Source organism: Podarcis muralis, chromosome 1 (assembly GCF_964188315.1).
Source record: "Podarcis muralis chromosome 1, rPodMur119.hap1.1, whole genome shotgun sequence".
NCBI classification, from domain to species: domain Eukaryota; kingdom Metazoa; phylum Chordata; class Lepidosauria; order Squamata; family Lacertidae; genus Podarcis; species Podarcis muralis.
Window position 1 is genome coordinate 22149917 of NC_135655.1, and position 26756 is coordinate 22176672.

The following is a 26756-nucleotide window of genomic DNA, read 5'->3' on the forward strand; positions in this document are numbered from 1 at the left end:
CATTTCCCCTCAGATGCCATGCAATTAGAAAGACAACTGGTATATCTTAAGTACTTTACTAAAAGGGGGGGGGGAGAGACTTAGATCATGCAGATATCTATACTCACATTGAGCAAATAATGTAGATAAAACGGCTTCTGCTGAAACATTTACATTATAAAACTACTTTCTGTATTAGCAAATACTGAGAATTTTCTACTTGGTAAATTGGTGTTGGTTTCTGGGTTTATTACTGTGGTCTGGATGTTGGTTTTAATGTTTGATGGCTGTTTTATTGGATAGAGCAATGTTCATAATAGAATGAACATTGAATTACTATGTTTTAATTGCTGAGCGCTGCTGGGAGGAAAATGCAGTGAGTGCCATAATTTCCTAACACATGAACAGCAACTAATTGTCAGTTCACATGCATTTTAAAGCAAAACTGAGAGCGGCTCTCTGTCTCTTTCCCCTTTCACACACAGCCTTTATATTTGACATATAGCACATGTTGCATTTTTGTTCCCATATATGGAAAATTGGTTTCTGAAGAACTGGCCTAACAACTTACACTGAACTGGAAGTCAAAAAAACAATAAATGAACAAAGGGCTCATTTTCTTTTAATCATGTGTGTGAACGAAGCCCTGTTTTATTGAGTGCAACATTATTTAAGGAAAAAGCACAATATCTTAAATGCGAGTTTATGATCATTCCAAACTTTACAGATTATAACAAAGGAAAAGTCTGTTTTCACTGATCCTTCTCCTGAGGGAAGCTTGAAGATAAAAGGGGGGGTGCACAGTGAAATAAGATTTCAAATAGGTTTTCTCCACAAAAACTTCAGGAGTGTAGAAATTCTGCATTATAAGGCAAATATGAAGAATGTCATCTCGAGTCTCAAAGAAAGCTCAGTTATTCCACCAAATAGAATGCACCCATACTCAAAGTCAACTTATTCAAAAAATAGGTTGATGCTCTATTCAGTAGTTAACGTGGAGAAAAAGAATTTCACATTCCATTTGTATGTTCAATTGATGCAGCCAAGATCCTTCAGGTTATCTAAAAGCGTTCATCGGGAAACGCAGATGGGTTTAAGTGTCAATCAGTTGCAATCTGCTAATTTGGTTGGAGGCCTTCGCAAATGTTTGGTGACGATTGCAAACGACAGCCAGGCAAATCGGAATAATACAGTAGCCCACCGTTTTGGGATCAGCTCTTGTACAGGAATAAAGGAACAGGAACATTTGTAAATAAGGGATCAAGAAGATAATAGTCCACAGCCAAAAGGGTACGGACAGCAGCCGTGTTTTTAAGGAGTGCATCCAGGTCGTTTCTTCTCTCAGTTTTTCAGGAGGTTGCTGGATGTGCTCCAGTGCTAGTCTGTTGTAAGTCTCATTGATTTCAAAGACATAGTAAAATGCTGCCGCACTTGCGATTAAGTATAATCCCACACCAATCCATCCCATCCTCTGACGGAAGTTCATCATTCTCCATGCTCTGAACCTTAAAAAAAGGAAAAAGATAATGAAAGCACTTAAAGAAATATCAGCTTGTCATGTTACAGGATACTATTTTCTAAGTGTAGCTGAAGTGTTACTGGGCAAATGCTGTTTCTGCTCCCCCCCCCCCCAAAAAAAAATCTCTCAGTAGATGTCAGTAGGAAATGTAATGTGCAAAGTGCTAAAGACAGGGTGTTAAATTTTCAGCAGAAGTGAAAGAGATGATGAGATGGTTGGTTTTGAAGACTGATCCCAAGTGGATATAAGCTGCAATCTTCAAAGATTTATTCTACAGTGCAGCCAATTTAATTTTACTTATTAATCAGGTTTTTATCCCGCCATGTTAGGCTACATTATTCCCCAACATTCCAGTTTAATCAAGGGGGCTGGGTGTGCGAGATGGTAAGTGGGTGGTGACCCGCTCCCTCAATAGATAAAGTCAGGATTTAGAGGAGAGAGGTTAGGGAGGGTATTGTGGCAGAGAAGCAAAGCAGCAAGCTGGAAAACCAGAGAGGCAGAGCAATGGTTGGCTTCTGTTCAAAACCAGGGCTGTGGCTATGGGAGAAGAAAGACCCTCTTGGGGTGCTGAAGCTGCGGACCCCTCCATCGTAGGCTCAGACTAAGTAACTGTGTAAATAAACCATATATCATAAAGACAACACAGTCTTCACTGTGCCTCATTTCTGAAAGGAAACAAACCCTAGGTTAAGTGCCTGGAAACGATGGAATCTTGCACCACACAGAGATTGGGGTGGCAATACAACAATATTAAGCACTGTTAGCATTGGCCAGCAGTGGTTCTCCAGGATTTCAGGAAGAAACTTCTCCAGGCCCCACCTAGAAATGCTGGAACTGAACCTGGAACCGACTGCATGCAGAGCAGATGCCCTGCCCCCTGAGCTAAACCCCTCCACAAAAACCTGAGAGTTAGCAGCCAACCACAAACTTGACAGTTTCAGTAGCAATGTTCACTCTTTACCGAGTGGAAAAGGGAGGAAGAATTGGTGTAGGCGTCCTTTGAGAAAACCGAGTGGGAAGCAAAAGCCTGTGCACAGAGGTTGCGACACTGGCCCTCCAGCCCAGACAGTTAACACAAGTGGGGAGGAGCTAGGAGAGATGTGAAGACCAAGGGGAAAACCATGCCCCCACCCTACTCCCATCCCCCCCCCCCCGTTTTCCTCTGGGCCTTCACACCTCTGGGAACTTGGAGCCTAAACTTATGCATCTTGTTCTGATGGAGCGGGGCGGATAATACCATGTACGAGAGTGTGTGCTCCCTTTTGAAGAGTACCATAGATACAGCAGCTGTATTCCTTAACTGTCACTTTATGAGAGTTGCATAAATCTCAAAGTTGTATAAGTATCACTTATGAGATTTAAAACGGGCTTACATGGCTTTCAGTAAACATCTGCAGTCAAGAGCATGCACCCCTCCAAAAAATCCATGTACATCAGGGATGGGGAACCACATGCCCCTTAGGGCCTTATTATCTGGCCCCTGGAAGTCTCCCCGTGTCACATATACCCTCTGTATTCCTAAGCCACACCCTCCTCGAGTGTTTGGCATGGCTGGAATGTGTCCTACTGCTTCTTGTTTCTCTGGATAGAGGAGGGCCGTGTGTGCAAGCACAAAGAAACTGGCTTACCACTCAAGAGTTAAGATTTACATTTTTTTTCTCTGCTTTTACTTTTGGCTTTGCCCGCCACTGGCATGTGGCCCTTGAAAGGTTGCCGAGAAGGAAATGTGGTCCTTGGGCTGCAAAAGGTTCCCTGACGCTGATGGGCATGCTTACAAGTGAATGAAGATCTCCAGTTGTTTTTGGACTACAATTCCTGTCATCCCTGACCACTGGCCCTGCTGGCATTAATACACTAACAACATCATCAACAGCTTTTTAAGTCAGGGAAATACTTGTTCCTATCCAGCCAACATGGCTCCATGGAGCCCCTCGGGGCAAATCTTTCATCACTTCATTTAATCATTGCAATCACAAAAACCACAGCAACTCTGTAGCATGTGGTTCTCACCAGTCTTTCCACGCCTAAGTGCCTGATCCCGTATTGTGGCTGCTCACATGTAGAAGAAACAGACTACTGGGCTAGTGCTTTGAACCTTAATGGTTTTAGGCTGGTAGTTACCCAGAAAAATCTGTTTTCTTGGCTAAGTACAGTACTGTTAAGAAGGAAGTTTAAAACTGTTCTCCATTCTGCTGTGTGCTTCCTCCTCTTGCTTTCTGATTCTCAAAATACCACACTAGACTTCCACGTTTATCCAGTCTTCTGCAAAAATGACAGACCAATGAAGTTTGATGCCTGTGATAAGAACAGTCTACCAATTACCTCCTTCCCCAAGAAGAACAAGTTGCAACTTTTCCTTTCTCATTTTTGACTGAAAGAGGAACAAGTAGCAGGGAGACATTCTGGCTGGTCCCTAAGCCTGCAACAAAAGCAGGATTTATTGTAGCTAGAAGATATCCCTGGTGCAAGGTTATCTCATTTAATTTCATCTTCTGACCTAGACACAAAGAACTGGACTGCATCAGACAAGAAAAGCAAAATGCCCACTGTAACATGTGCTTGAAATAGTTACTGTTTGAGGGGGCAGAGAAGGAAAGAGGAAGGGGAAACCATCCATTATGATCAGTTGTTTGATGACTAGAAGTTTCTTCTGACCTTTCTTGGGAGCGAGGGGGGAATGACACGCCTGTCTGAGAAGCAGGGAAACTATTTGTGTAAAGTCCCAATTTGGACATGCGGTGGTATTCAACTTAGTTTTACTCACTGAAATCAATTGACCCAACTTAGTGGTGTTCATTAATTCCAGTGAATCTACTTGGGGTAAAACTTAGTTGAATACCACCCAGAAAGAGCTGTGAGCTTTGCTAAAACTGAAGCACACTTGGCATTCAGTCTGCTGAATTTTTATTACTCTTAAAACTTCTATGCCTTTGAGGCCAACACCTTTCTCAAAGCGGTTTACATGAAGTGAAACCATGATCATAATAAAACACAATTAGAAAACACAAACATGGAAGGTAACAGTCCACAACACAGAACCGCATCTAAGGAAATGCAGCAAAAAACCTGCAGGTATACAAAGGTAATCATCGACCAATGGGAGGGGATGGCTGAACCTCCAGAGCAGGCAAGACATCCCATAATGTAGCTGGGGACACAAAAATATTAACACACACCACAGAAAATTATTAGAACTTAACTCCCTACCTGTCAAACACATTATAAGGGGGAAATATTTAATACATCATAAAATAACTTCTTGATTAAAACAAGCTAAGAATAGCAAAACGATAATATTTGTCAACTAACATGAATAACAAAAACTCCCTAAGTCTCCATCCAAAATGAAACTACTGTAAACTCTGTAGTGCAGCTCACTTCTTGCTCTTCAGTATTATGGCAATCCCGAAACAAGATTAGCAGCCTTGTTGCCAGTTTAGGAGTCTGTTTGTATACAGCGGTACCTCGGTTTAAGAACAGTCCTGTTTACGAACGATTCAGTTTACGAACTCTGCAAAACCTGAAGTAGTGTCCCGGTTTGCGAACTTTACCTCAGTCTAAGAACGGAATCCAAATGGTGGAAGGGCACTGGCGGCAAGAGGCCTCATAAGGGAAAGTGCATCTCAGTTTAAGAACGGTTTCGGTTTAATTCCAGAACGGATTAAGTTCGTAAACCGAGGTACCACTGTATTTGTAAATGTGCATATCACAAAGGCCCCATAGATCTTCAGTGCTCCATCTTATCGAAGGGAAACTAAAGTCCAGGGGCAGAGTTAAACAGTTATGACCACTCAGGAAAGTAGAGAACATTAAGCAACACAGTTTTTCAACTTATCTGTACTTGAAATACAGAATTATCTTTTAACAATTGTAAGCTGCAGAACTTGTTTTACCAATAATCTACACCACCTATCCCCTCTCACCACAAAAGTGACATACAACTGCCAGCTAATAATCATGTGACTGTCATTATCATTCATTGCTGCCTGATCATGAGATCTACAAGCACATTTTAGTCAGAAAAATAATATGTAGAACCAACCTTCCCCTCAACCATTGGCCATCCCCAAATCTTTAGGAATAAGCAACAGGACTGAGCAACTACCAAAACGCTAAAGGTTGCCTGTTGCCTACAGTATAAAGTCAATTCACATATTTGCGAATTCCCTGCCAGATCTTTGTAAATGTCAAAACCAAAAGTCTTTTTAGAACCTTGTTTTTCAAACCATGACCACAATGAACTTGAAGCCACGAATATGCAGCCAGCTTTTTGCGACTAAATGTTTTTGAACTCTTCCTTTTTAAAGGGTTAAAGATAGTGTATGGGCAATAATCAAAGCAGGCCTGGTAGCATTTTGGAAGATGTTTTAATTGTTTTAGTTCTGGATTTCTTGGGAGGGCAGATCTATCAACGGCTATTAGCAACAATAGCTGTGACGCCACTATAGACAGAGGCAGTATATGAATGCTAAATGGAATTGGCGGGGGGGGGGGTGAGCAAGACAGCAGATCCACCACCACCACCACCCCTTGTTTTGAGCTCCCAAAGACATCTAGCCAGCAGCTTTTGGAAATGGAATGTTGGGCAAGATTAACCTTAGCATGACTAACAGCTCAATTCCTATCTTCCCATGTGTCTTATTTATTTAGGCCTGCTAAAGGATCTCATTACCAAAGTGAACACTGTTAACACAAGATGATCCAGTGAAAGTTCACTTTGGCCATCCTTGCTCTGCAGTCACCAGCCCAGGACACAACACATTATGAAACCTGTCCATCAGGCCTCTTTCAGTTATGCTTGCATAGCTGCAAAGACCTTTTACAATTTTGCAAAAAAATGTTGTTTCAAGGGCAATTCTGAAGCACAACTAATTAAAGAAATATACTGGGAACTCAGGCACTCTGATAAGTTGCAGTGCAGGTCATGCCAGTTTTATCTGCATAGCAATTCTAGGCATACAATACATCTTTCAGTTGCAAAGGTTGCTATAGGAATGAGAAGCAGATTTAAAAGACAGCATTTCAGATAGGTCACAATGAGAAATTCATTTATGTGCATGATGCTATTTAGTGCAACCTGTGGCAACTTGTTTATCACAGTGTGGAAATGGTATACTGCAGCAGCCGAATTTGGAAACTCAACTTAGCCACACTGACTAGAGCTGAAGTGAGCAGGATTCAGTCCTTGCATGGTACACTTTTCTTTCTCTACTAGAAACTTTGTCTTGCTAGTATTGTTATTATTAATCTCTTTCCATGCATGTCCCAAGATAATGTACAAAAGGTAACAAAACAGTTACAGAACAGTTGCAAAAGTAACAGATGAGTTCTAAAAAATACATAAGGACACCTATGGCTGAGACCTATCCATTCAGCTGTGTTCCACTGAAGTGTACATACTCAGGATCACTCATCAGTTAAGGTGTGACAAATCTATTAAGTGATCTGAACTATGCACTCATCCTTAAGATTGCAAGTACTTTGCTGGATCAGACCCAAGAACCTTAACAACCATGAGCAGCAGGAAGTTGACTGAAAATTGGCCAGCTATCTACAAGTGGAAAATTGTCTTCTCCCCACTTCTGTACTGGGGGAGAGGGTCAGTGTCAGCCCTGCAACTATTGGCACATTTATAGTATTATAAATACATAGCATAATCTTACAACTCAAGCTGTTTCCAATGGAAATCAAATGCTTAGGAGGCAGCACACTGCTCATTTCACCAGCACAACACAAAGCAAACATGTTAGGCCAGCACTGCAGGGACTTTACAGGATATCTATCCCTTGAGCAGTTTGTCCCTGGGCAATACCATTAGGATGCTCACCTTTTTAACAAACTCCTGCCCCAATTGGGTTCACCTACAGATCATTTTGTCTCCAAAAGTGGACTAATGTGAATATTGTTCAACAAGTTATAACACTGGTATCATCAACACCACCAGGAGTCAAAGGAATTTTAGAGTGCAGAAAAGAAAGGCAAGAAGAAACATCATGACATTCTTAATTATCCTGGTTTTACTTTCATTGTTCTGCAGCTGACACTACCCTAACCAATACCATTTATTCATGACAGAATCAGTTATGGGTCCTTGGCAGTCCTTTACTTTTATTACATGTGCACCTGCATTCTTTCAATAAAGCTTAAAGCCTCACGTAATAAGCAAAAGAGACTGAGCCGTCTATGCTAAAAAGTTTGATTTTCACCTTGCCCACTGACACTAGTACAATAAAACGTATCACTTTACCAATATTATGTGCCCCCTCTGGCCATCAGGTCAACAGCAACTGCATTCTGTAATAGTGCCATAGCAGCCACATTCTTCAACCTACCTATTTTGAAGTAGCCTTTCCATATGAACGCTCACTGAAGAAAAGACTAATACTTATCTAAAGAGCTAGAGCTATATTTGATATAGTAGCATCTTTGTCTTATCTGTCAGACAGCTTCTCAAGTCTGTCAAACTTTTTTCAGTTTAACCCAAGCAAATGATTCTACTTCCTAAAGTGAGATAGTAATCTACCCTCACTTTCCTCAATGTAACCTAACTGCCTAAAATTATTCATATCCCACACCCATTTCTACTGCACAGAAAGCCCATGGGTAGATTATCACTCATTCGATACCCAAATTACAATAGGTTTTTTTAAAATTTAAAAATCACTAACCACAAACACAATGCAACCCAAGCATTAAGAGGAGGAATGGTCTGCACGTCACTATTTCTCCCTCAACCCTAGAGAGTTACTTCTCCCAATTTTGCCTTCCTCAAAAGGCTGACAGCACCTCATGCCCATACTTCCTTCTAAACCTTTCCCAAGGGCTCCCTCTTCCCCATAACTCCTCAAAACTTAAATCTGACCTAAAACCCAGCACGGATATGGACTGAGATATAAATAAGAGTGCCTCTGGGCACGTACAATGGAACCTTTGGGATGTTTTGTTTGTTTAGCTGCTTGTGCGTTCAGTACCCTGGGCTCCTGTGGGAGAAAGGCAGGATGGGAATTCACTTACTCAAGCAAAACTGCTTCTAAACAGAGGGAGGGTGTGCATGTGTCGTCGTCCTCGACCCCCCCCCCCCAATTTGCAATGGGGGTAAGGAGCTTCCAGTAGGGAACTTCAAAGCAAATGTAAGCAAAGTGGCCTCTTTCTCTCTCAGGAATGGGATTTCTGTTAGGAAGGGGGGCAGGCTTTTGTTGTGGGGGGAGGGGGACAGAACCTCAGATTTGTATTGATTTTTGTTCACGGGGGGGGGGGCACGTGCCCCCTTGGCTACGCCCGTGCTCTCAGACTGAATTCGAGACAGGGCTGCGCTCCGTCTTCCTCGTCAGGCTGAACACAGAATCGTGGAATAGGAAGGTCATCGATCTCCTGGCAATGCCCTTTTGCCCAACGTGGGGCTCGAACCTGCGAGCCTGAGGTTCGGAGCCTCCCTCTCTACGGACCGAGCTGCCCCGCCAGCGGCTGCGAGCGTGTCCCTGAGCCGATGCAAAGCGCGCCGGGGAGGGACAGAGCAGCCGCCTAGAGCCCCGGCCCCTCTCCGGCGCTCCCCGCCTCAGCCTCCCTCGCCCTTACCTTCCTCCGCCGGAAAACACGGGAACGAACAGCCAGGAGGAGAGAGCGCGAGCGGCCCGACCCTCCTCACCCCGCCGCCTCTCCTGCCGAGCCGCTCTCAGAGCCCACCCCTTCCGCCTCCCTTCCAGGGCCCGCCTCCTCCGAGCTCTGCTTCCGGTGCCGCGCGACATGGCTGCAGTCACGTGAGGAGGGTCGAATCGCCTGGCCGACGATTCCCGCTTTTACGGGCTGCGGAGGCGCCGCCAAAGGGGCGCGGCTCCTTTGGTCTGCGCACCGTGTCTTCCGGGATGTTTTCGACACCCTGGTTTCTCCCCCCCCCACCTCCGCTCCCAGGTGTGTTAGCTTCGTATTGCAGAGGCGGCAGCTGCTGGGAGGCAATGGAAGACAAAGCCAGGCGCTTTGAAGATGCCGCCTCGGGGTCCCCCCCCCGCCCTTTTGTCAACCACCCAAGGGGAAAGTCTGGAAAGAGTGGGGTGAGGGGAAATAATTTGTATTTTTTTTGTTCTTAGCATTCCCCCCCCCCCCCAGCAATTAAGGCTGCTGCAGGCAAAGAGCAGGACCGTTGCTCGCTAAGGCGTACAGATAAATAAACAGAATAAAATGTCTTAAGTTCCTCCACCCCATTCTCCCATCCCAGGAATGGAAAGGGGTAAAGAGTTAGTAACGCAGAGCCCCATTTCCGGGTTCTGTGCGAATGCTGCCATTTGCGGGGTACGAGGGGAAGGCTGGAATGGAAAGCAGCCGTAGCCTCACTTCACTGTAATGCATTAGTTTGAGAGAAGAAAAGTGTCGTTAGTGCTTCATTGAGACAGACTCGCTCTTTATCCAAGCACACATACACACCCCACGTTCCTGAGCAAGATCACGGGCTTAAGTCACTCTCTACAACCCCATCCCATAATGTAGAAGAAAAAGTAGCTTCTGCTTTTGTACAGTACTGAATAGCAGGGTGGGAGACCATCCGAAAGCTTTCGGTTTTAAATACCTACCGAGCTGGTTCACAACAGCGCCAAGCCGCCAAGTTACGATCAGGCCACAAAGAAAAAATACAAGAGAGAGGCATTACACATACTTCTTTAAATCAAGAAAATCGTTAATAAAAATACAACAACAACAACAAAAGTTTGCCTGCTTGCACCAGCATGTGCTGGGGGCCATGAATAATTTTTTTTTTAAAAAAAACCTGATTCAACTTACTCTTACAATGTAAAAACAGCAAGCAACACTTCAAACTCAGCACCTGAATCACATACCAAGGGAGCCCAGCCCAGCTCAGATATCACAATTTGAGCAACTGGCTTGAAAAATTGCCAACCAAAGGACTACAACATCACACAGAATTTTATTGTTTTATCTTTTGTATAAAGTGTTTGAGGTGGTTTTAAAAAAAGAAAAGAAAAGCAAGCTGTGCATTAAATTTTATGAAATACATAAGCAACCAAAACTCCTTGCCAATTTCCCACTGCAGGGGAACATCCAGCCTAATTGAGCTTACAGACCTCATTATGTCAGCCTAACTACACCTGCAGGCTTCCCCATTTGACGCACAATGCGGCTTAGCCCAATCACTCCCACCTATCTGTCAACTGCTGTCAGGTGGCATGGCAACAGAAAAAAGTGCCAAATTTTAAAAGTGCTGAAGGCAAGCAGCAAAGGAAGAGGTAGAGTGTGCTCTTGGGTCTTCCATTGCAGCCACAGGCTTAAATTTGAATTGTCTGATCTCATATGATGCCCCACCACCCGCCCAAGGAGAGTGGGCCAGTTCTGAATCTGGCCCTCTTGACTGAATCTAGTTCCTTGCCCCTGCTTTTCCCCCAAGTACATAAGAAAAGCATTTCTTCTTATTGTTATAGGTTTGTGGGCGCTTAATGCCTGGGTTTAGTAAACGTTAGGATTTAATTAGAGCTTGTGTTTTAAAACGGGATGCCAGACCTGTGTGTTTTAAGATGTGTATTAGACTGCTTTTAAACCCTCTGAAATTAGCATGTGTTAAGGGCTAATTAGGCCAAGCTGCTGCTAATTAACTCAGCCTAATTACCTTGGAGGGACGCGGGTGGCGCTGTGGGTTAAACCACAGAGCCTAGGACTTGCCAATCAGAAGGTTGGTGGTTTGAATCCCCGCAACAGGGTGAGCTCCTGTTGCTCGGTCCCTGCTCCTGCCAACCTAGCAGTTAAAGTGCAAGTAGATAAATAGGTACCGCTCCGGCGGGAAGGTAAACGGCGTTTCCGTGCGCTGCTCTGGTTCGCCAGAAGCGGCTTAGTCATGCTGGCCACATGACCCTCAAGCTGTACGTCAGCTCCCTCGGCCAATAAAGCGAGATGAGTGCCGCAACCCCAGATTCAGCCACGACTGGACCTAATGGTCAGGGGTCCCTTTACCTTTAATTACCTTGGAGGGGTTAGCCTGTGGGGTAATGAGGTGTTTTGCACAACAAGGTATCAAAGGAATTCACTGTAGAAGGAAAAGAGGCGGGGCCCCTTTGACCCCAGAGATAAAGCCAAGAGTTCAGGGACTGCAATTCAGAGTTAAGTAACAGAGTTAGGAAGCAATGGGTTGTGACTCCAGTGGCATAGGAAGGGGGGGTGCGGGGGTGCAGGCCACCCTGGGTGTCATCAGTGAGGGGGGTGGCAAAATGGCCAGCCAGCTGGGAGGCGGGTGCGCCGCTTCCCCGGTGTCAGCGCTTGGCTCTGAGAGCGCTGCACACCCGCCTCCCAACACTACCATCCTGAACAGCAGCTGGGAGCCATGGGGGGGGGGGGTCGAAGCCTGACTCCATCCCACTGGATTTGTGGGGTGGGGGCAAACTTGGAAGCGGAATTTTCCACAGGAAAACACAACACACCCAAGCAGGCGCCCTGCAGCAGCGAGTGTCTTTCAAAACACAAGCAAAGCAACCGAGCTAAGTGACTTTCGTTTACGTCGCGTCCCCACACCGAGCAGCCTTGTAAGGCTGGGATCTGGGGAGGGGGGTGTCAGAAGGGTGCAACAGCCTCCTCTTGGGGCTGGGGTCGACCCAGTGGGGGGGGGGTTGGCTGCGCAATGCCTTTGTTCTCTGCCACTTGCTCCACCCCCTTGCAGGGCAGGTGCTCGCCCCCTTGTGCCCAGAGTGTGTTGGAGTCATGTGTGACTCCTGAGAGGAGTGAAAGGGGGGGAGTGGGGGCAAAGAGGAAGGAGCAAGGTTTGAGAATACAGTGGTACCTCGGGTTAAGTACTTAATTCGTTCTTTAGGTCTGTTCTTAACCTGAAACTGTTCTTAACCTGAAGCACCACTTTAGCTAATGGGGCCTCCTGCTGCTGCCGCGCCGCCAGAGCACAATTTCTGTTCTCATCCTGAAGCAAAGTTCTTAACCTGAGGTACTATTTCTGGGTTAGCGGAGTCTGTAACATGAAGCGTCTGTAAACTGAGGTACCACTGTAATGCTTGGGTCTGCTTAAGCAATGGAAGAAGCCAGAACCTCTCAGACTAAGATTTAGGCTCAGCTTGTAAATATATGTGTAAATAAACCATATAGGATAAAGAAAACTATAGCCTCCGCTGTGCCTCATTGCATCCTTAAATTTCCATGCTTAACAAAAGCAACACCAGAGACAATGCTGGAAAGTAAAGTCCCTAGTATTTCAAAATCTGTTGAGGGGCCCTCACCCCCCCCCCAACACCATAATAACCAAAAGGCCTTCTCCTATGAAACTGAGGTGACACGGTCTTTCTGCGTGCCACATTATGTGAGAGCTAGAGAAATCTGCTGTGCTCATTGAAAGCCATTCAGGCAGCAAAGGCACCAACCACCTCCCTGAAGGTTTCTCCTCCTATTGTCCCAGTTCCGCTGAAGCCCACTAGATGGCACACATTACCTTGATGAGAGTCAAGGTTCGTTAACAAGGCCTAAAGAGCTTGTGGCATCTTTAAAAGATTTGTGATACAACCTTAGAGTTGAGGTTTCTGGTCTAGGCCTTTTCTCTAAGTTTAGTGGAATAATGTTCCAAATGCAGGGTCAAGACATTTTGACACTTGACACCAACCATAAAACAAACCATATAAAGCGTCCCAGACTCTGCATTCATCATTTGAGGCCCTTTTTTTGTGTGCCTCCTCCATATAACATCTGAAGGGTGATAACATGAGACCAGGAAATCTCTGTAGTGGCTCCTCATTTGTGGAATGACCCCCTAGGGTGGTTCGCCTGGCGCTTTCGTTATATATATTTTAGGCGCTTGGCAAAAATGTTCCTCTTCAAACAGGCCTTTGGCTGATTAATATGATACAGCCTTTTAAATGTGATTGTGGCAAGGCGGTATTGTTTTGCTGTCTTGTTTTACTTATTTCCATTTTTTATCCTGTGTTTTTATTCTGCATTCTGTCGAAATGTGCATTGTATTGTTTTTTGGCTTGACTAGTGTATGCATATAGGTACAGTCGTATCTTGGTTCTCAAATGGAATCCATTCCGGAAGTCCGTTCAACTTCTGAAAATGTTCAGAAACCAAGGTGCAACTTCCGATTTGCTGCAGGAGCTTCCTGCACTCAATCAGAAGCCGTGTCGGACGTTCGGCTTCCGAAAAACTTTCACAAACCGGAACACTCAATTCCGGGTTTGCGGCGTCCGGGAGCCAAAACATTCAAGTCACAAGGCATTCGAGAACCAAGGTACGGCTGTATTGCCTTTCCACCTAGCTGCAGATGCCTGCTTCAATTTTATTTCAGTGATTGATAAACCAGCATGTGGAGTTAGGGACATGTGGGTGCAATCAGCAACACAGCTGCTTCCCATGCCTCAGGGGTTTCACTGATATAGGGAAAGGGCACATATTGAGCCCGATGGAGATGTTGACCCAAGGTGCAGTAAGCTGCGAAAGGGGCAAATTCCATGCTAGGAGTCATTAGGGAAGGAACTGAAAAGTAAAACTGCTGATATCATAAAGCGGTTATATACAAATCTAGGGCGCAACCACACTTGTGACACTGTGTACAGCTCTGGTCGCCTCACCTAGGAAAGGATGCCACAGAGCTAGAAGAGGTTCAGAAAAGGGCAACTGAAATTATCAACGAGTAATTCCCCTAGGAGGAAAGGCTGCAGTACTGGGAGCTTCTTAAAAGCAAGTAAGAGGAGACATGGTAGAGATGTATAAAATTCTGCATGGTGCAGGGAAAGAAGAAGAAGAGTTTGGATTTGATATCCCGCCTTTCACTCCCTTTAAGGAGTCTCAAAGCGGCCAACAATCTCCTTTCCCTTCCTCCCCCACAACAAACACTCTGTGAGGTGAGTGGGGCTGAGAGACTTCAGAGAACTGTGACTAGCCCAAGGTCACCCAGCAGCTGCATGTGGAGGAGCAGGGAAGCAAACCCGGTTCCCCAGATTACGAGTCCACCGCTCTTAACCGCTACACCAGTGTTTCCCAACCGGTGTTCCGCGGCACACGAGTGTGCCGTGAGACGTTGCCTCGTGTGCCCCGAGATGCCTGGAGGGAGGCGGGCGAGTCGGGCGGCGAGAGGAGGGGCGGCGGCGGCGAGGAGAGGCCGCGCCTCCTGCTGTTGCCTGGCGCTCCTCCTCGCAGCCGGAAGCGCTGCCTGGGCGCCTCCGCGCGACTCTGCCTCGCTGGGTTTGGTCTCCCAGCAGAGACGGGTCACACGCGCCCCTCCCTCCCTCCCTCAGCCTGCGCGGAGGGAAAGCCAGAGAGAGGCATCGCTCCTGCGCAGCGGGAGAGGGAGCAGCCGGAGCGATGCCCCAAACGAACGCATGGGACCGGAGGGGAAATCCTCTCCGAGGCGGATTGAGCGCAGCTGAGAGAAGCCTTTCGAGGAGCTGCCGTGTCCCCTGGAAACCCCCTTCCCAGCTCTGCCTCAGCCGCCGCCGCCTCAGTTGCCGCCGTCCCTCAGTCCCTCGCTCTGCTGCCTCCTCCCACCCCCAAAGCTTGGAGGTTCCCCAGCAAGGGGGAGGGAAAAAACTTTCACTTTTGTGCGTCCCTCCCGGCGTGACGCTGCGCGCTGACGTCACGGGGCGGGGCTTTAATGGTGGTGTGCCGCGAGATTTTTTTTTAGTAAACAGGTGTGCCGTTGCCCAAAAACATTTGGGAAACACTGCGCTACACCACACTGGACTGAGAAAGGTTTTTCTCCCTGTCATAATACTAGAATTTGTGGACATTCAATGAAGCTGAAGGTTGGAAGGTTCAGGAAATAAAGTACTTGTTCACAAGGCAAAAGGGCTATGGAATTTGCTAAAAGAAGAAGTTATGATGGTTTCAAAAGAGGACTTGACAGATTCATTGAGGATAAGGCTACCAAGGGCTAATAGATTTTAATTTAATTTAATTTATATACCGCCCTATACCGGGAGGTCTCAGGGCGGTTCACAGAAAGCATCCCAATATATAAAATAAAAATAAAAACAATAACCCAGTAACACACCCACCCACCCCAAAAAAGAGCCACATTTTTAAAGGGTGTCAGTCAGGTTAAGAAAAGGCCTGGTTAAAAAGGAAAGGAGGAGGAGGAGGAGGAGGAGGAGGAGGAGGAGGAGGAGAAGAAGAAGAAGAAGAAGAAGAAGAAGAAGAAGAAGAAGAAGAAGAAGAAGAAGTCTCAAAGCTGCTAACATTCTCCTTTCCCTTCCTCCCCCACAACAAACACTCTGTGAGGTGAGTGGGGCTGAGAGACTTCAAAGAAGTGTGACTGGCCCAAGGTCACCCAGCAGCTGCATGTGGAGGAGCGGAGACGCGAAACCGGTTCCCCAGATTACGAGTCTACCGCTCCTTGCCTGCTGCCTGTTGGGAGGAAGTATGTCTCTGAATAGCAGTTGCTGGAAAGCACAGGTGGGCAGAGTGATGTTCTCGGGTCCATGGGCATCTCGGTCACTCTGAGAACAGTGGGCATCCCACACCCTCCAACATTTTTTCTGATGAAAGTAGGAATGTCCTATTCTATTATTATTATTATTATTATTATTATTATTATTATTATATACTACCCATCTGACAGGGTTGCCCCAGCCACTCGGGGTGGCTTCCAACATAGATGAAGACATAATAAAACATTACTGTAATCAATTTAAAAAAAACTATACAGGGCTGCCTCCAAGTGTCTTCTAAAGGTTGTATGTAGTTACTTATCTCGTTGACTCGGGGGTTGCATAACTGATGTTGTGTGAAACCTTCGAGCAAGACCTGAGCACAACAGCACTCTCCCCTCCCACAGTTTTCAGCAACCGAAGTCATAAGATTTCTCTGTTAAAAGTGTTGGTTTTTAAAAAAAGTTTGATGCAGGAAAAGGAATCTGGGAACCTCAAATAGGAAAACTATGCTTCTATGCATCTCCTCCTGCCACACACACCTGCTTTTATTATCGCTACACATCACAGAAGGATGATATTGTTTATTTCGGATTGTTTCCCACTTTTTAGTCCTGGCCCCAAACCTCTGATTGTTCTCATAATTAATCCATAGTCATTAAACTGTACAATCTTCTTTCTGGGGTGAGGAAGAGAGATTTTGTTAGATGATTCTCAGGCATTAGGCAATAGAAATCAGCCTGCTGCCATCTTAATAGGCCTCTTTTCATGTCCCAAAGTGGAAAATTACACGGAATTTCTTCAGCCACATCCTGGACCCTTACATCATATCAGTTACGCATGCACAGTTAAAGAAACCACAGTTAATCCAATATATTTGCTTTGGTGTTTCTTCTTTGCTTAGAAGGAACTGATCTCTGTTGAACGAAGTCTGAGAGGAAAGCCAGGAAGCCGCCATTCTTCTTCCCTCAGCCCTGAGAGCAATTTAGATGTCCAAGATTACCTTTAGTAATGTCCCTGCCCAGTCAGTAGTTCTAATGACTGTGGAAGGCCTGGGCTAAGAAATATGTTTTTAACACAACCGGGGAGTCCAATTTGTTCTGTGAGGCTATTTCCCCTGAATTATTTCCCCATTGTCAATCAGGTGAACAGGGAACAGGTGCCTGCCGGTAAAGCAGCAGGATTTAACCCCTCTATTCATCAAGTAGTTTCATTCCAGACAGGCCTAAACGAAAGAAGGCTCTGCTGGGTGTGATAGTTTAGGGTTGTGTATATCGCTTTACAGGCTAACAACAAAACTTTAAAGTTAGTTTGGTGGCAACCTAGCAGCCAGTGCAGTTCCCCCTGTGGGAGAGCTATGTGCATTAAGTCTTCTAACTTGTTCCTTTTTTCAGAGACTATATTGGCATGCCATTTATTTGATAACATTGTTTTCCTTGTAAGGTTAGTGCAAACAACAGGTTCCAATACAGAGAGCTCCTGATAAACCAGCAGTACAGTTAGGGTGTGTCTGAACTGCCACTCTTCTTTATTTTTCAGTTCAGCTTTATTTTTCAGCTGTCCTGGGGCAACCTCTCCCTGTCTGGCTCCTCTGGGGATTAGGTGGAACAAAACTCGCGAGGGGTTAAGGTGAACGCATTTCCTTTAGCTGAAACCATAACTATGCAAAACAATTCAGCCCCCCAAAGAGCTGAAGGCATAAGCCATTTGTTTTAACACTCTTGAGTCCACAGAGAAAATTAGACAATTCTTGCTTGCAGACTTTGCGGTCAGCCACTCCAAACATTGCTCTAATTCAGCAAGGGGCCACTTCCTTGTTTGCAAACAGCTTGAGTCCCATTGCAGCAGCTCAGGCGTAGCTAGTGGCAGGTTTAGGATCTGCAGCCTGAAGGATGTAGCTGCTAGGCAATTCTCATAGCTGCTAGAGGAGAGGAAGAGGTTGTAGAAGGAACTGTGGGTAGATGGGTATCTCTTCCTCATCAAACCTGTACCTGGAACTTATTGTGGACAATGCAGCCGACTGCTGAATGGGACACAGCTGTGTGTAGCTGGAGGGTGCATTATCCACCTGCCTATAAAAAGCAAGCCTGGATTGAACAACTAGGGTGATGTCAGCAGTTTCCAGAAAGCCTCCTCTTTGTGCAATGTTTGTGGGAGAGCTGTGAGCTTGTTTGGGGCTCCGAGTTGAGTCCTGGGTGCAAGCTGAATGGGGAGGTGTGTCAGAAGGAGAAGGAGTTGATATAGGTTTATATTTCTTTGTATTCATTAGGACTGGGAGATATCAGCTTTTCAACATCGCGGCCAGCCAAACATTGCGGTTTGGCGATATACCACAATGCTGAAGAAACAAGATGCATTGGCCTGTGTCTGCGATACACTGGGTGAGCTCAGCTCACACCTCAAGAGCTGAAGCGGTTTCACCCAGGCTTGCAGGCTGGGACAATGTGGCTTGTTTGCCCTCCTCAGCTGGGGAGAGGGAAGGTGTCGTCCCCCCTCCAGCTGAGACAGCCCCAGTGCTCTTGCCACTCACGTGTGGAGCATCGGGATTCCTTTAACTGCTTGCTGCAGGGAGTGGCAACTGCGCTCCCCTCAGCTGAGCAGTTTCACAGAGCCCCCACCCCGCTGCTGGCTTGTGGGAGCCAGTGCCAGGCTAAAGGTAAAGTTAAAGATACCCCTGACCGTTAGGTCGAGTCGTGGACGACTCTGGGGTTGCGTGCTCATCTTGCTCTGTAGGCCGAGGGAGCCGGCGTTTGTCCGCAGACAGCTTCCAGGTCATGTGGCCAGCATGACTAAGCTGCTTCTGGTGAACCAGAGCAGCGCACGGAAACACGTTTACCTTCCCGCTGGAACGGTACCTATTTATCTACTTGCACTTTGACGTGCTTTCAAACTGCTAGGTAGGCAGGAGCTGGGACCGAGCAACGGGAGGTCACCCCATCATGGGGATTTGAACCACTGACCTTCTGATCAGCAAGCCCTAGGCTCTGTGGTTTAGACCACAGAGCCACCCGTGTCCCAGTACCTCTCTAGGGGCTCCTTTAACTGCTCAACTGAGGTAAGGGCAACAACCGCACACTCCTCAGTCGAGAAGTTCAAAGATGGAGAGGGAGGAACAAGCTGTATTGGCACCTCACCAATACAGCTTGTTTCTCCCTCTCCTGAAACCACAGCAGCTCCTGAGTCCCTCTGCTAGCAGCGCCCACTGGAGGAAGGAACTGAGTGAAACCGGACCACAGTCTGCTCCTTCTATCGCCCAGGCCTAGTATTCGTGTGTAACTGTATTTTTCTAATATTGGGTGGGTTGTTCTAGTCGTCTGTTGTTGCTTTAGTTTTCCATACACCACTTTTATCCAGTAAGTGGCAAGTTATAGAAATCTTCCAAATAAATAAAATAAGACATTTAAAACAAATAAAACCAGACATACAAGAATGGTTCCCCGTTCCCTTTCCAGCTAACCATACACAGAGCTTTTCTTTCAGCCGGGACTCAGTTCTGACACCTCTCAGGTGGGTGCTATTGGCATTCTAAGAGAGCGAGGGAGGTGTTCAAGGTGAGTTCCAGCACCTCTTTTTCTAGAAAAATAGCACTGACATACACATGAATTTAATTTGTGTTATACAGGGGTAACAAGAGCCCATAAATACAGTAGCAGGCCGAAGAACAAGCTCCACCTCCTTCCTTCCAGGATCTCAATTGACGCTTCCCTACCAAGCACCTTCATGGCTGTTACACTGACACAGATCGCTGGTGTCTTTCACAGATTCAAGTATTTGTTCTATGCAGAATTGCAAGTGTGGTTCCCTTAAACAGTGTGTTGTTTACCCGGTTTCGCCTGCACCTCCATACATTATCTGATGCATTTAAGACAGCTCCATATAAAAGGGTGTGGGGAAAGGGACAGTTAAGTCACCAGGTTGAGATTTTTGCTAAAAGGGAATGGATGCAGAGGTCAAAGAGGTTGCATGGCATGTACACAATGGGACTTTGAGACATGTTCCAGCAATGGAAAGAGAAGAATGGCTAGGAAGGTGGGGCAACTTCTGTCCGGACAAACTGCAAGGAGGTTTCTGTCTCATTACGTACAAGTTTTCACATGGGAGAGAGAAAATGTCTAGGAAATGGTGTACTGAAAAATGAGAATCGCAGTCACAGGATGCGGTGCAGACCTCATCACCACAATATCAGTAGCAGATCTCTTAGAAAAACTACCTGCCAGACTGGACGCATATGCCTGGACACATGCTGTTGTTGCTTTAGAATCATAGAATCCTAGAGTTGGAAGGGACCCAAGAGTCATCTAGTCCAACCCCGAAATGCAGGAATCTCAGCTAAAGCATCTATGACAGATGGCTGTCCAGCTTCTGCTTAAAAACATCCAAGGAAGGAGAGTCCATCACCTCTCATGGGAGTCTGTTCCACTGCCAAACAGCTCTTGCTGTCAGAAAGTTTTTTCCGAACGTTTAGTCGGATTCTCCTTTCTTGTAACTTGAAGCCATTGCCTTGAGTCCTACCCTCAAGAGCAGGAGAAAACAAGCATGCTCCTTCTTCCATGTGACAGCCCTTAAGATATTTGAAGATGCCTAGCATATCTCCTCTTAGTCTCCTCTTTTCCAGGCTGAACATACGCAGTTCCTTCAACCATTCCTCATAAGGTTTGGTTTCCAGACTCTTGGTCATCTTGGTTGTCCTCTTCTGCACATGTTCCAGATTGTTAATATCCTTCTTAAACTGTGGTGCTCAGAACTGGACACAGTATTTCAGTATTCTAACAGCCTTACTATGAGGTAGTGTGTGGTGTCTGCCTCAAACGGCATAGTCTGCCTGTTGCCTCTTAAGCTAGCTTAGTGTAGTGGACAAGTTGTGGTGTCATCAGCACTGAAGTCAGCTTCTGTACATGCAACAGGGAACAGACGTCTTGTCCTTCGCCTCAGGCAGAAAAAGATATTTGGCTGGCCCTGGCCATCAGCGGCAGCAGCCGTACACATTATGAGGTAGGCTGCGTAAGTTCACCAGCTCAGGAGCAGAATTTACTTATTTGTTTTTCCCCACAAAATGTATGTACTGTTTGATTGTAACAGAAACCTCTAAAGCGGTTTCCAAAAAGAATTAAACAATGAAATCTTCAGTTAAAAAAGAAGTTAAAAACGACCATTCAAAACCTTAAAGAAAAAAAATCAACGATAAGCTAAAAACCAGATTAAAATACTTGTCAACCTTCAACATAGGCTTGCCTACACAGGTATCATGGGAATTGGGGTTCCTTGTGTGTAACCTCCACCTGCTCCAAACTGCGTGAGGCGGTTGCGTTTTTCCCGGCTGAGCAGCCCCCCTTGGGCACGACTGCTTCAGTCGCTGGCAGGATCCGTCAGTGGGCGTTTCCTAAACTTCTTCCAACATAAAAATTCCTTCACGGACAGCCTCCTTCTCGCCTCTCTGCGCGGAAGCCTTCTGCGCAGAGTGGGCGTCCCCACCGGTGGTCCTCCACTCTCCTCACTGACCTCACTTGAAGAGTCTCGGAGCCTCCCCTCCGAAGTGCTCTCAATCCCTTCTTTCTTCCTGGTGTCACCTTGCCTTTCTTCCCCAGCGGAAGCCCTCTCTACCCCTGTACTGGTTCCCTCTCCGGCATCATTGGGGAGCCTAGCCTCTCTACTCTGCTCCGATGTCAGTTTCCTGACAACAGGTTTTTAGCAAGTGCCTTAAAGAGTACAGTGAAGGCGCCTGCCTGACGTCAACAGTCAGGTGTACCAGATTGTGGGTGCTGCCCCAGTAACAGATCATTTTATTAAAAAGGCTGAACAGGTATTATGAGGCGTCTGCAACAGTGCCAGTTTGGCAGATTAGTACAGTCGAGTGGGCATATATAGGTAAGATTTTGTGTGCTGTTAAAAGGTGGTAAATTGTACATAATTTATTGTTATATTTTTAATGTTTTAAAAATATTGCTATATTTATGGGTAAGGGAGATGAAATTTGGATTTTATGCCTCAGGGTATTATTATTATTATTATCAAACCTGACTAGGCCACACTCACGCTTTACATTTAAAGCACCATGCAGTCGCTTTAAACAGCCATGACTTCCCCCAAAGAATTCTGGGAGCAGTGGTTTAAGGGTGCTGAGCAGCGCCAGCTCACCCACGAGGCAAGGTGCACCCAACGCTTCAGGTGGCAGGAGGCACAGGGGCAGCAGTTCCCAATGCAGATTTTTATTCCTGCCTTGTTCATGATGTAGATTTTCACTTGCCCCTTCTTCCCTGGCAGGGAGAGGAGCACCATTTTGTGGTTTGCCTCAGGTTCCAAAATGTCTTGAGCCGGCCCTGGTGCTGAGAGTTACAGTGGTACCTCAGGTTAAGAACTTAACTCGTTCTGGAGGTCTGTTCTTAACCTGAAACTGTTCTTAACCTGAAGCACCACTTTAGCTAAATGGGCCTCCTGCTGCCGCTGCGCCGCCACTGCACGATTTCTGTTCTCATCCTGAAGCAAAGTTCTCAACCTGAAGCACTATTTCTGGGTTAGCGGAGTTCTTAACCCGAGGTAATATTTCTGGGTTAGCAGAGTCTGTAACCTGAAGCGTATGTAACCCGAAGCGTATGTAACTCGAGGTACCACTGTATTTGGAGAAAAAAACAAAAAAAAAATCCTTCCAGTAGCGCCTTAAAGACCAACTAAGTTAGTTCTTGGTATGAGCTTTCGTGTGCATGCACACTTCTTCAGATACACTGAAACAGAAGTTGCCAGATCCTTCTATATAGTGAGAAGGTGGGGAAGGGTGGTGGGAATGGGTGATTGGCAGATAGCTGAGATGAGCCTGTTGACGACTCTTAACGACTGCAATAGGTCTTACAGGAAAAAGCAAGGGGTGAGAAGGTGAAAAATGGCTTTGTCATGTATAATGAGATAAGAATCCAATGTCTTTGTTCAGACCAGGTCTCTCCATGGTTTTAAGTTTGGTAATGAGTTGCAATTCAGCAGCTTCTCTTTCCAGTCTATTTCTGAAATTCCTTTGTAGTAAAACAGCTACTTTGAGATCTTGTATAGAATGTCCTGGGAGATTGAAGTGTTCTCCTACTGGTTTCTCTGTCTTGTGATTCTTGATGTCAGATTTATGTCCGTTAATTCTTTGGCGTAAGGTTTGGCCTGTTTGTCCAATATAGAGAGCTGAAGGACACTGTTGGCATTTGATGGCATACACAATGTTAGACGATGAGCAATTAAATAGTCCCGAGATGGTATGTGTGATGTTGTTGGGGCCAGTAATGGTGTTGTCTGGGTGTATGTGGCAGCAAAGTTGGCATCTGGGTTTGGAGAACCTCTTTCCCCTTTCCAGAGTGGTTTAACAATCAATCTCTCTTCACAGGGAACTCTTGAGAAGTGTAGCTCTGCGAGGGGAACAGGGCAGGTAGCCATGACCATTCAAAGTGTTTTATTATAGTGCTTGAAAGGTATGGTGTGAATGTGGCCTAAGTTGCATTGATTTCAGTGTGTCTCCTCTTGTGTCTCCTCTTTAGTTGGTGCAGCCTGGCCACCAAGCACCACCTGTAGAAAAAGCACAATGGCATTTTCACACTCCTGCCTTGGGAAGTTCTGTGTGAACCGCTGCCACTCACGTCCTGTATTCCTTGACTTTCCCCTTAATGCAAACAGCACCTCCAGGGCTCCTTCCACATGCATGAGGCTTATCACAATGTTCCATCACTTTCCTCCCACCAACTTTCCCCATTCGTACCCTTTCATTCCTGGAAGAAATGGAGCCAGAGACTGTCAGCTTAGTGAGTCACACCCAGTTTTGTGACTCAGCAGCACCTAACTCAGCATCTTTGGATCTGTTTCCTGCTAGGGCACTGCGGGGCACCGGAAGTGTAATAGCAGGCTGCAGGAGGAAATGAGAGGAGCACATGCTCAGCTATGGAGAAATCTATCCATTTCAATTTCACTCTGTTTCTCCTTCTCCCAGTCTACGTCCACCACATTCCTGCATCAGTTTGGATATCTTGTTTACAGAAGATCCTCATGAAAATTTGTTAGCATTTTAGCATTCTTTGTACTGTGCTGTACATGTTTTTTTCGCTAATGTGTACATTTTTTGCAAGCAATGTTCTCTAATTTTATGCATGTATGCCAGGGGTGCCTTGAATGATGCTCAGGGCTGCCACAGGCAACACTGGCCTCTGTCCCTCTTTCCTTCCCTCCCTCCTCTGATGCCTTATCGCATCTCTGCCTCCAAAAGGCTTGCGTGGCTGTTTGTTGCAGCAGCCCTGGCTACAAGCTCTCCAGGCAAATGGTGCCTCTGGGGCTGGCCAGAGAAGAGGAGAGGGGGCTGAGCGAACACTTTACAAGGGAGGGTGTTTGAAAAGGGGTGAGGGGCTGCCAGCTTTGCACGCAAGGGGTGACATAACTGGCCTTCTGAGGCTTCCGGAGCACATTTCCCCCCAGGGGAGCTGCAGAAAGAATGCACTTGGTCAAAGGAGCCATGAGACTCAAAAAGGTTGAAAACCTCTGATATATGCTATTCTCACCAGTATTTGTATCTACTGTTTAATAGAAAAGGAAATCTCCAAGGCGTTTACATGAATTACAATGAGAAAAATAAATTCAAATTAAAAATAAAGCAAGTACAGATATTCTTTTTAAATAAAAACAGAATATAGCATTTTCCCTTATTCCTCATCTTTCTTTCTTTCTTTCTTTCTTTCTTTCTTTCTTTCTTTCTTTTCTTTTCTTTTCTTTTTATTTATTTAACAAAATAAAATAAAACAAAGAAAATTGTTGATAAAACCCAAGTCAAAAATATGTGTTAAAAGATTAAAATCAGCAGTAACTAAAATAAGATTAAAACATGCAAATGTCTACGTGTCTGCTTAGGCTTGCCTATCAGAGTGGCTGTGGAAACCCAGCCAGATGGCAGAAAATAATAATATAAAAAAAATTAAATCAGGCACTGAAAAAAGTACAGTAGAGGCACCTGTCTGATATCAATAGGCAGGGAGTTCCAAAGTGTGGGGTACTGCCACACAGACAGATTGTTTTCTATAAGTGTGGAACGAGTATTACGTGGCACCTGTTAGTGATCCTGCAACTTAACTGATCTCAAGCTGTTGAGGGCTTTACATACTAATAGTTACACCTTGGCATTGGCTATAATTTTAAGACTGAATGGGGTAATAAAAGTAACTCTGCACCTGATCAAAGACATTTCCCCGCCTTACTTCTCGTCAGGAGGTGTTGAAAACCTCTCTCCCCCTCTCTTTCCCCATCATTTCATTTATTAATTGCTTCCTATGGGGAGACCCGGGACACGGGTGGCGCTGTGGGTTAAACCACAGAGCCTAGGACTTGCCGATCAAAAGGTTGGCGGTTCGAATCCCCGCGACGGGGTGAGCTCCCGTTGCTCAGTCCCTGCTCCTGCCAACCTAGCAGTTCGAAAGCACGTCAAAGTACTAGTAGATAAATAGGGAAGGTAAACGGCATTTCCGTGCGCTGCTCTGGTTCGCCAGAAGCGGCTTAGTCATGCTGGCCACATGGCCCGGAAGCTGTATGCCTGCTCCCTCAGCCAATAAAGCGAGATGAACGCCGTAACCCCAGAGTCGTCTGCGACTGGACCTAATGGTCAGGGGTCCCTTTACCTTTATGGAGAGACCCAGCCAGATGGGTGGGGTACAAATACTAAATTATTATTATTATTTACAATATAATAAAATATTGTTACGGTTTGGCGGTGTTAAGCTTGGGTGTGATGATCCTTCCAAATCCTGGATCCAGTAAATGTTAAACTATAAGCCAGGCTAGCTTTCATTAAGAGAACAAAGGATTAAAGGGGCTCGGTGCAATACAAAAAAATGGGCTTGGCCCCCTCCCTCAACAGACAAAGCCAGAGTTTGGAGTAGAATTTTTGGGATGTGATGTGAACTAGAAGCTAGAAGTAAAGCAGCAAGCAGGAGAGAGAATTTTACAAAGGTGAAATTCACATTCATTGCCCAAATTTGCCTCTGGCCTCGTGGTGTCTGCAAGGAATGTGACCTGTAAAAAGTTACCGTACATGCCTGATTCGGATGCTACTTTTAAAGGTGTGTGTGTGTGTGTGTGTGTCCGTTGCCGCACTCCCGCTGCATCTCAGCCCAATCCCCACCGCCGCCTTGGAGAAAGAGCAAATTATTATTATTATTATGTTATTATTTATTCAATTTATATACCACCCTTTCTCTAAAGATCCCAGGACAGTGTACAACATTGAGAACATAATTTACCCAGCATAAGAATAAAACCACAATAAAAAAATAAGAACAGGTTCTGCCCCCTACATTGAACAGGTCATAGAATGGTTGAAGACCTGGGTAAAGAGGAATATTTTCTCCCGATGCCTACAGACATGTAATGATGGCGGCAGGTGAGCCTCTCTGGGAAGAGCATTCCATCTGTACTCAGATGACAATTGCAGGGCCTAGGGCTGGGGCTGGACACATCAAAGAAGCGTTTAAGTTAAAGGTGTTGCTAACTTTGTATGAGAAATTGGGTAAGCAAAACATGGAACTCCACAGCGCCACCTGGTGTCACACTGTTAGAATGCATAAACAACACATATAAAGCGTTTTTTCTTTGCCAATGTAGCTGAGTCTCAGGTCACTTTGTATGGGGAGAGGAAGTCCTGAGTTGTGTAAGGCTTGATAGTTCAGCACCAGCATTTTGAATTGGGCCCGGAAACTGACAGCCAGTGCAATTAGTGGGTAGAAGCAGGTTGCCCATTCCACTGCACTCCCCCTCTAGATTAGCAAGCAGGCAGCAGTGGTAAAAGGACTGGTACCCCCCCCCCCAATTGCTGATGTGTAGGCCGTGGCACGTGCTTGAGGATGCTGACGTCTGGCACTGGCTCTGCACTCTGCACATGTTTAGAAGCAGCTGCTGTG

General features: G+C 45.8%; 1 protein-coding gene across 1 annotated transcript; it reads right to left on the reverse strand.

Moving 5' to 3' along the window:
* Positions 1–612: 612 nt before the first annotated feature.
* LYSET (lysosomal enzyme trafficking factor) lies at positions 613–9258 on the reverse strand. Its single transcript, XM_028717170.2, has 2 exons — positions 9074–9258; positions 613–1484 (listed from the first exon to the last, which is right to left on the reverse strand). The coding sequence occupies exons 1-2, from the start codon at positions 9241–9243 to the stop codon at positions 1073–1075; spliced, it is 582 nt and encodes a 193-aa protein (XP_028573003.2). The 5' UTR covers positions 9244–9258; the 3' UTR covers positions 613–1072.
* Positions 9259–26756: the final 17498 nt, after the last annotated feature.